General features: G+C 44.5%; 1 protein-coding gene across 1 annotated transcript; it reads right to left on the reverse strand.

Moving 5' to 3' along the window:
* Window positions 1-618: 618 nt before the first annotated feature.
* LSM5 (LSM5 homolog, U6 small nuclear RNA and mRNA degradation associated) lies at window positions 619-3,313 on the reverse strand. Its single transcript, XM_021546184.3, has 5 exons — window positions 3,253-3,313; window positions 2,739-2,834; window positions 2,485-2,512; window positions 1,806-1,878; window positions 619-888 (listed from the first exon to the last, which is right to left on the reverse strand). Exons 1-5 carry the CDS (start codon window positions 3,296-3,298, stop codon window positions 856-858), a joined length of 276 nt encoding a protein of 91 aa, XP_021401859.1. The 5' UTR covers window positions 3,299-3,313; the 3' UTR covers window positions 619-855.
* Between the last annotated feature and the right edge of the window lie 7,095 nt (window positions 3,314-10,408).

The following is a 10,408-nucleotide window of genomic DNA, read 5'->3' on the forward strand; positions in this document are numbered from 1 at the left end:
AGAACAGATAGAGATACAAGGCTCCTGTTTACTCTAAAATGAATGTTTCGAACTATGTAAGCAGCCACAGGTACCTCCCAATTTGAGTATACACAGAATCATCGAGTGGTGAAAGCAGTCATCCCTGACACCAGTGAGAAGTCTGAACACCAGCTTTGGGGATTTTTAGTCTCAAAACAGGAAACAGGTCAGGTCTGTCTGTTCTCACTTGCCAAATGCCATTGCAAGGCCTTTGCTATAAGGAAGCATAACCACCAAGCAAAATGGTCCACAAAAGTTGAACCTCAAGGCCAGCACAACCAAAGGCTGCTAAGCATCAAACAGATGCACCCAGTCTGAAGGGCTTTCAGAACTCTACAGAATTCTGCCACATGGTTTCCAGTGACACAGACTTTGAACAAAACATCCAGTTCAGTATCTGCCTGTATGCCAAAGCACAGTAATGTCCTGGCTCATGACTTCTGTATTATATAGACTTTTATATTTTAGGTCAGAAACAAACACAACAGATGTAGAAAAAATGAAGACTGATGGCAACCGAAACACAACTGTCATTTTTCTACTCCATCAAGTAGTTATAAAATTATCAAACTAGTGCACTCACCTGACAGAACACAGTAACCAACAAAGAAAAAGCCTTTTATTCAGAAGAGGTTCAGGGGTCTTTACAAGAAAGTAATGATTTCAACTTACAAAGTCAACATTACCACTAGCACCTTTCCTAAAGAGCTGTCTTTTGTAAAATGTCAAGCATGTAAGTAAAGCAAACAAACAATCCATAGCCAAACACATTTCTACCCCAAAATCTCTATTTAGATTTTGCATATATATAAAGTACATCTGAATATCATGTCTTCATACTTCAGGTCCTTCTCCTCCAGGAACCAGCTACAAAAGAGTAAGACATTTTTGCATTAGTGCCATAGAGTTAAGTTTTACAAACCCATACATGACAGCTCTTACTTTGCAACAAACATTTGAGGACATGAAGATTTCATGCTAGACCACAAAAGTGGCTTTTTGACTCTCCCCTCCCTACAGAGGAAGTCAATTATTTCCCGAGATGCACAAACCAAAAATGCAACAGGGACTAAATCAGCATAGCACATCCTTGCAAAGGAAACAAAGAACTGAAGAACAGAAAAAAAAAAAATACAGAAGGGAAAAAAAATATTAACCACTACTTTTACTGATATCTTTTTCATTATCAGCTGAGAACTTCTAAAGAGAAAGAGCTTCACTGGTTTTGGGATCAAAATAAGAGTAAGTCTAAAGCATGGACTTCCTCCATGGGGAAAATATGTCCCCAGAAGAGACATGAGATCTGATGCAGACATGTATCTATGTCTTGCTGAAAATTCAGCAGGTTCTTTTTCAAGGGCAACACAGTGTACCCCAGTGTAACTGGATGGTAGGAATTTCACACCATACAGGGAGTCAGAACATATGTTATCCTTTCAACATGCAGAACAATCATCAAAGCAGATAAAAGGCTTAGAAATTAACACAGGATGGCACCTGCTCTGACACACAATGGAGAAGTGCAAGATGGGTAAAACAACACAATGGAGACAACTCCTCATTCATACAGAGCCAACTTAGACTCAAATATTTCCACTTTAGCCCTCCTCTAACCACAAAAAAAAATTGGAAGTCCAGGCTTTGTGGCCAGCTATGCAGATAAGCTACTTAAACTTCCTGATGTAACGGAACTACCAGGAAAGCTCAGCTTAAAGGAGTTGAATACCATCACCAGTCGATTAACAGGCACAGAAAGTCAACACACGCAGCCTCTGATGACTCACCATAGTTATGTTATTTCCATTGAGCAGAATCTGGTCCAGCTTTGTGATTCTTCTGCCCTCAGGTGTGATCTCACTGAAGGAGCATTAGAAAGAGTAAGTAAGAACACAGAACCAGGGACAATGGCTCCAGATTCGACCATAGAACTGACAGAAATCTCTGCATTAAGGTGACCATGGTTGGAACTAACAAATAAATCAGCTACACTGCAGCATGATCTTGATAAATGGAGCACCTAGGTACAGAAAGCTAACTGAAAAGGTCTCTTCTACTCAGTACATGGAGATGTGTATTCACCCTCTACAGGCTGACAATTTTTTGAATATACATATCAACATGATATGATAAAGTAAAAACATTTAAGTTAGCTACCTCGCTGAATATTTGCCTAGGTCTTAAAGAAGTGTAAAACCAAATTAAGTACTGGAAAGTTTCTCACACAACCCATGCATAATTAGGACTACAAATAGGATCCCCATACAAGTATAAACCACGCAATAGCTACTCTATGACATGGCTGTCCTGAACAGATCACCTTCTATAGTTTTAAGTCCAATGTTAAACTAGTTAGCTGGTAATTATTCCATAAATGTAGAAACATTTTTCTAGCAGACCTTACATAGTGTTTTGTTTCAGTGAACCAAACATTAAATAGCAACAATAGGCAGAAAACGTACTTACAATTCTGTAACATCTTCTAGCACCATATCTGAAAATCCAGTTTCAAGGAAAATAACGCCCAGATTTTAAAACTAGACTAATTAATGCTATTTTCATCTTAGGCCAAATGCAATTTTACCTGAAAGTTGAAAATACCAGAATACAACCAATCCATATAAAAAGGTTCTAGTCAGTGAACTAAAAACTCTGAAGAGCTATAAATCACTTAGACCAGAGCATGAATCAGACAGACTTAAACATCCATCAAAGGATACTGACAAAGTCATCAAATCCTAGAAGTGTCCCAACTATTTCTTTGTCGCTTTTCATCACGATGTGAATGCGTGAACCGATGCACTTGTCCACAAGTTCTGTAGATACACAGAAAAGCATAGGTTCTACAAAGCAAGTGTTTCGTGCCTTACGGGTTTTTTTCTGCTTATTTACACAAACACAGACACATTCCACACAACCTTACACACTCCCCCTCTACTCTCCCACACAAACCACCCACCCCCCCGATCCTTACACCCATCCCCACTCCCACTGGCCTCCCTCAGACAGTCCCACAGCCCCACACCTCACCTCAGCCCCCCGACCCCAACACCCCCACACCTATCCCCCACTCCCATCCTCCCGGGCCGTGCGCGGGCCCCGCCGCCCGGCGCTCCCGCTCCCCGCCCGGCGCCAGCGCAGCTCGGCTCCCCAGAGGGGCCGCAGCCACCGCGGCCCCCGCACAAGGACCACGGGCCGGGCCCCGACCGGGGGCCGGGAATCCCCCGTGGTTACCGAGCGGCAGGAGCTGGGACGGGTTGGACACCGCGCTCGCCGCCATCTCGGAGCCGGCCCTGGCCAATGGCCGCCGCCTCCGCCCACAGCGACGGGGCCGGGCCGGCGGCCGCACCGCCCCCGGTGCAGGCGGGGCCCGGGAGCCGCGGGCTGCGCTGCCTCCGCGTACGGACGAGACTCGAGCGGGGCTCCCTCTTTTCCCTCTTCGTTCCCGTGCTGCCGGCCCAGGCTAGCGGCGCCGGCGGGGCTGCCGCCATTTCGATGTGCCCCCGCGCCAGGACCGCGGGCTGTCTGCTGTGCGCCGGAATGGCTCAGCTGCTGCGGCACCACGGAGCGGGCAGGTTGGAAAAGATCTCCCACGAATCCCACCACGTCAGCCAAAACATAGCACTCAGTGCCACATCCAGTCTTTCCTTATACAACTCCAGGGACACTGACTTTACCATCCCCTTGGGCAACTTCTCTGTGATTCTTTCTAATGTCCAACCTAAACCTCCCCAGCACAGCTTGAGGCTGTCCTCTCGTCCTGTCACTTGCTACCTGGGAGAAGGACACCAACCCCTGCCTGCCTCTGTGTACAACCTGTTTTTGGGCACGTGTAGAGAGTGTTGAGTCCCCCAGGTTTCTTTTTCTTGACACTGAACAACACAGCTCCCTCAGCAGCTCCTCGGGGAACTCGAGCTCCAGTTGCCCTCCTCTGGATTCACTCCAGCACCTCAATATCCTTCTTGCAGAGAAGGGCCTATTGCCAGATGAAGAATTGTTTGCACAATGGGTGGGTTAATACAACGCTTATTCTTCAAAAACCATTGACCTATGGAACTGCACAATGCTTATTCTGTAGGAAGAAGAATTGGAAAGCAGCCAGCCCAGTTGTGCCAACTTTTACCAGTTCAATAAGCCATCAGCTGTGACTTTGGTGTCCCTGACCACCAGGGATTACCAAAGAGACCCCCAGGACAGAGCACATGGAGAGAGGGGAGGGAACGTATGTTAATGACTTCAGGGAAATGATCCTCATATATATGGTTCTTCTAGGAAATCCTATCAATATGTATGTAAAATACAGCATGAATAAGATTTCGGAGGACCTATCCCGTCATGCATCCAGATGAATAAAGAATGCTGGCTTCTTAATGCTACATTAGTGTTAAGGAGTTTTTATTTTCACTGACTTTTGGTAACAGGCCCACAGCTGAGCACAGGATTTGAGGTGTGGCCTCACCAGTGCTGAGCACAGGGGAACAGTCACTGCCTGCTGTTGCTGGCCCCTCTGTTTTATGTGCAGATTTTCACCCCCCACATTTGTCCGTTGACTCACTAGAGGTGGCCATGTGGGAGGTTTTTGAAGCCATTCAGTAACTTCATCCCACCACCATTCCCAGCTGGCTTCATCTGTGCACAGTAGCCACAGGGGGCAGAGACAGCCCTCTGGGCCTCCTGGGCATGGGGAATGCTGCACATGGGGGCCACTGGCTATCACTCTGCATCACAGGAAGCCCCCAACCCTATTCAGAGAAGGAGGTGCTCACTGAAACTGTGGACACTGGAGTCACTGGCACTCACCTCTTATCCACCTGCTCCTGTCCTGCTGGGCACAGGCACCAGATGGCATCACAGGAGTTGTGCCAGTGGGAATGGGCCGTGAAGGCCCAGGCAGTACTCTCACAGGAGCAGAAGAGCACTCAGTGGACATGGGGAGTATTCTGCTGGTGCTGGGAGGTAGGAGGGCATTGGCCAGAGCTTTGCAGAGGGGAAGGAGGGCACTGACTCCTTCCTCGCCATGAAACTATCAGCAAAGTAACACTGAATACTATTGATCGTCCATATCCCAGTTCTTGTGATGGCCATTATTACTGTTCTTTGAAGGTAACCATTTCAGCATCCCTAATTTCGTTCTCCAGGCTCCATTCAAGGATGTGCCAGGTTTGCCCTGACACCAACATTTAATTTTGCATGTGAAAATTAACTGGCATTAATGGTCTGACTTGCTTATTGCAATTTTTATTTTAATTTTCTTTCTGTTTTTTCCCAAGAGGCATTGAACCCTAGATGTATCCACTTTTTAACATCACATCAGTCTACACTACATGCTCTTCTATGCCTGTTTGCTTTCCCCCAGCTTCTACTTTAAATATTCCTCTGGGAGCTTTTGAATTTTTAGGCCCAAAAGCCTTCCTCTCTTAAGATCAAAGTGCAGCTTTTTCCTCTTGTTCAGACTCCTCTTGTCTCAGAAGGCTTCCTAGTGCTCCATGAACCTAAGTCCTTGTTCTCTGCATCTCATTTGGACACTAAGACTCTGGATTTCTGTATATTCCTGTCTTCGTGCATGCAATTGACAGTGTTGCATAGAGTGCAACATCCTCATCCTCAGCTACCTCTGACAGCTGAAACTTGGCCCCTTCCATTGACCAGCATCAATGGAACAGAGATGGATCAAAATACCAATTTGTGACCCTGGAGCCTCTCACCTTGATGTTGCATAAAGCCTTTGTGCCCAGCAGCTGCCTCTCATTTAATTTAATTTAATTTTCTTTTAATTCTTTTAATTAAAAGCACAGGTACCCAGGTCTGTAACAGAATTTTCTGACAGCATCAAGTTGCTCCTTGCTGTTCTTTATGTTCCTTGCTCCTCCAAGGTGCACTGCAATCTTTGCTCTCTTGCCTAGAAAACTTGGGCCACCTGAGGAGAATATAAGTTTCAGAGGACTGCTACTGCCCTGCTACTCTCCTGAAGGTGTCTGCATTTGTCTCAGCTGCTGCCATTTGGAGAGCTCTCCAGCTGAGAAAACAAATATCCTTTCCACACAAGCAGCAGATTCTTGCCCCATAGCCACTGGTAGGAAACTATCCCTCATGAAGTAATTCCGACTCCTGCAATGCTGACCTTTGAGGGAATCTCTGCCTTCTTAAATGCCTGCATGTGCCATCTGGGGAAATCTTCTGTTGACTGAACTTCTGTAGTTCTACCAATTCAGCTAATTAACTTCTGTTGTCCTGTCCCTTCAGCTCCACACCTTACCTGTGCAAATGGCCACAGCATTTTCCCTCTTTGTGGTTTCCAGTGCTGCTCAGTTACTCCTTTACTTCTGCCTGGGTTTGGGAAAGATCTGGCCTTGCAGCCTCTACACTGTGTTCCCTATCTGCCCAGCCACTCTACGCAAAACTGCCAGAGTGATCTGTTTGCTGTCTTTCTCCACTTTCTGGAATGACACTGAAGTCTTTCTCTTTAGGCTACTGACATGGAAAAACATCATCTTCCATTTGGGTCCCAAATGCAGTGCAATAATCTCACAGCAGAAGTCTTGCAGCCCAGCCACAGGGCAGGCAAAACTATGGCAAGGGCATTGTAGTTTTGAAACACCCAAGCCAGCTTCAATATATACACTTATTCTGAGGGGAAGGGGCAAAGGAACGTATGTGGAACTCAAAGTCAGAGCTACATAAAAACTATGGAATCCTGTCTTTACTCAGAGTACCTGGTAGAGCACAGGAAGTATTATTTATTGGTCTAGAAAGTGTAAAGATATGCTCAGAGTACCCAGCTTCAGGAGTTTGCTGTCACACTGTGTTATCTCACAGACCTTGTTTCATTAAGCCATCTAGCAACAGTTTCTTCTGTCCTTGAAAGTTTCTCAGTGTTGGCAGCAAAAATAGCAGATCACTCTTTGCATTCACTTGCTGTCATGCAGTATTAATGTTAGAAACCAATGACTGGGTGTTTCCTGAAAGCAGTTTTTGGAAATGAAGATATGAAGGAAAAATCCTGACAGCCAATCAGCCAAATTGGAAGGGAAACATAAATAAAAATAAACTTTCCAAATCAATGGTTTCTTTTGAGGAGCTGGAATTAAGGAGCAGCCACCTGCTCTGCTTTAAGGCATCCCTGGAGCGCAGCACCACACTCAGACAGGTTGTCCAGTACTGTCTTCTGTCATTTAGATTGTTTCAACCTCTACAACTACACCTCAAGACTAGAACTAGACATTGTGCAAGAGTTTTGAACAATCATCAATCACCATGGACTCAAAGATACTCCACATTCCCATAGGCATGGCAAAGTGCTGGGAAGCAAACTGCTCCACTTCCCTTCTCCCTATCGCTCTTCCCTGGCTACCCTGTGCCTTCACTTTCACTTCCCAGTGACTTAATCTATGATCCCAGCCATGCAGGCCTAGCTGCGCTGAAAGCATAAACAAGAACAAGACTATGGGTTATTAGGTTTCACAAGGTGGGTAGAACGGTTTCTGTGCTGTCCTGGAGTCTGGAAGTTGTGATGAGTTGAGAGTCTTGTTCTATAGCCCGACTCAAGTATTACCTTGGAATTATTTTTACAAGTTCAATGAGGAACTTGAGACAGAAGGATTTGCCCTCCTCAGATCCACTGCCTAGTCTGCAGAATGGTGAAAAAAGAACCTTTGTTGCTCCAAATCCACAATAAAAGGAAGTAGTGTTTATCATGAGGAAAGGAAATACCTGTTCAAATGCACCTGTTTCTTCTGCCCATCTTGTACCACCATCTAGGTGTCCACATCTGGTTGATTCAAAGACTGTGAAGAACTCTAAAGGATAGCCACAAAAAGTTTGAAAGCCGGAGTTGCGAATCTGTGTGCAGAGCTGTGTTGGGTCTGCTATTTCCAGCACAATGTCTAACAGTGACCTAAATGAGCAAGTCTGGGAGTGCAATGGCTCTGGGTCTTTCAGAATTTAATTCTTTCTGAAGAGTTTAATTCTTCACTTACCTTTGTTTCAGATCTGCTAAAGGTTTTCCAGTGGACTAGTGTCTGGGTAATCTTCATGGAGACTTGTGAGTTTGTATTTTAATGACAGGCCATTTGCTTGCCATTGAGTGCTGAAGGCTGTAGTAGCTGGAGGATATTCTTTGAGCCTTTCCTACATAAATACTCATTTCATGGCTGAAGCATCTGAAGGAGGTATGATTTAGTAATCCAAATGATCCCTATTTTTATCTTGACATATTCCTAGGAGTTCAGGGAAAGTAGATGGTTCTGTGTGCCATGAAATGCACAGATGTCCTGAGGAGTAGGAGTAGGAGTAGGAGTCAGAGTAGGAGTAGGAGTAGGAGTAGGAGTAGGAGTAGGAGTAGGAGTAGGAGTAGGAGTAGGAGTAGGAGTAGGGCCTCAAGAGGAGATGGCACATCCAGTTAGCTTAAATGCCAGGCTAGCCCCACTCTCCTGGGGCTTTTGTTATGACTTCAGAACTACTTTTGGTCTAAGGGAATTTAGGCTGTATCAGTATACACCACAGATATGACAAAGATGAAGGGGTTTATAATTATTACTATTTGAATATGGTAAAAGCTCATCAGAGCTTTCCCTGTCCAAACATCCAAAGGCAGTGAGAGTGTCAAGTGACAGTTTGTATTCACCAAGCAGGGATCCCCTTACTACAATGCAGTGTTTGGTCTGCCAGTAAATGGAAAGGCAGAAATATAGTTTCTGTAGTGATTTTAGATGTTGAAATTCTCACATTACAGCAAGACACCCCAAGACTGTAATTTCTGAATACCTTCCTATGTAGAACTTGGCTCCTATCACTCATGGACACTGGTTTTCTTTATGCATTAGTAAAGAAGATGAGTTACCAATGCACCTATTAGCACTCCCTGCCCTAGATCAGTCATCCTTCCCTGTATGGAATTTTACCTGTATGACTGCCAGAAGTTCAATATTTCTATTTAATGTTGTACTTAATCGGATTTTTTTACCATGCACTATTGTTGGGATTTATGGTGGGAAAGTTCAGTCCTACAGAGATGAGGTGAAGGTAGGGAGCAATGTTTTTATCTTGGCATTCATGAAATGTATTGATTTACACTTGCAGACATGTGCCATTCATCCTATTTCTTTATTGCTATGCATTCAGTGTACTTCCAGAAAAGTGCTTCAGTAAAATTACTGATTCCAGACAAGTGCTCAGAAGCAATCTTAGTTTATAGCAGTCCTGCTTCCACTCAAGGTCATGAGAAAATATTATGAAAAAAAATAGATATCATGAGCCCAACCCTACAGAGTGATACAGATTCCCAGGACACCCACAAGTGGTTTCATTTGCTGTTGACTGCACTGCATGCAGGACTCTTGGCTGACAGCAGCTCAGCTTTCAACTCTTGGAGTTTTGGGGTAAAAAGTAAGAGGAAGTTTTTGGTTTTGAGTATTCTTGCAGGGAAGTATTGTAACGTAGAGGAAAGAAATATTTTAGACATCCTGCCATGTGCTGTGTTCCAAGATATTGTAAACAGTAAGTCTCTAATTGAAATGAAACTGCAATATTTAGACAAAAAATGTCATTTACTTTGCCTAAAAGCATTATTTCCCAATGTTTTTTAAAGATGCTAATTGCATTTTGAAATTCAAGCAATTTCTTTCTAAAGTGAGACTTGCAAGAGGGTAAAAACTCAATTCGCTACACATTTCCACTTAATGAAGTGTATCTCTCTAGGGGCTTGACCTATGGATTTTTACAATTCATGAAACATGGACTCATTTTCTGCTCTGTGAATTTTTGGATTCTGATGCCTTTTGTTCAAGAGAAGGGCAAGTGGGGTGTAGTAATAAGTGAAGTCTTTAATGTCTTAGGCATCTCCATGAGTGAAAGGGACATGCAGAACGGGTGGGCAGCTGATGATCTCGAGTCAGTAGTTCAGGACAATCACTGACAGAAATGCAGAGTCACTGTGGGTTTATATCAGTGCATTAAAGGGTGGTTTTAGGCAAGGCAGAGTATTTCACAGCTGACAGCACTTCACATTCCCTCCCTGTAGCAGCTGCCTGCTCTTCCAACTTTCACCTACCCTTTAACACATGCTTCTTCTGAGATTCCCCAGGGTAATTTTCATTGAATTCCTCATTATATTTGTGACAATATGCATTAGAAGAGTTGATTCTCGTGTGATTCTCAGCTATTTGCAGATTGTGCTGCAAACCTGTACTGGGAAAAGCAGCCACCAAAGGCCACCAGCATCCCTGGAGGGGGAGCACCTCCTGACCATAGGGAGCAAGCTAGGCACTCCTTAAGCCTCACAAACCCAGCACATGGGCTCCTTTCTCCACTTTGTCCCATCAGTCCTCTCCCTTTATCCCTTCCTTTTATTACTCCCTAACTCCTTCTTCTTTCTCCTCTCTTTTCTGCCTCT

Source organism: Lonchura striata, chromosome Z, assembly GCF_050655825.1.
Source record: "Lonchura striata isolate lonStrDom1 chromosome Z, ASM5065582v1, whole genome shotgun sequence".
NCBI classification, from domain to species: Eukaryota; Metazoa; Chordata; class Aves; order Passeriformes; family Estrildidae; genus Lonchura; species Lonchura striata.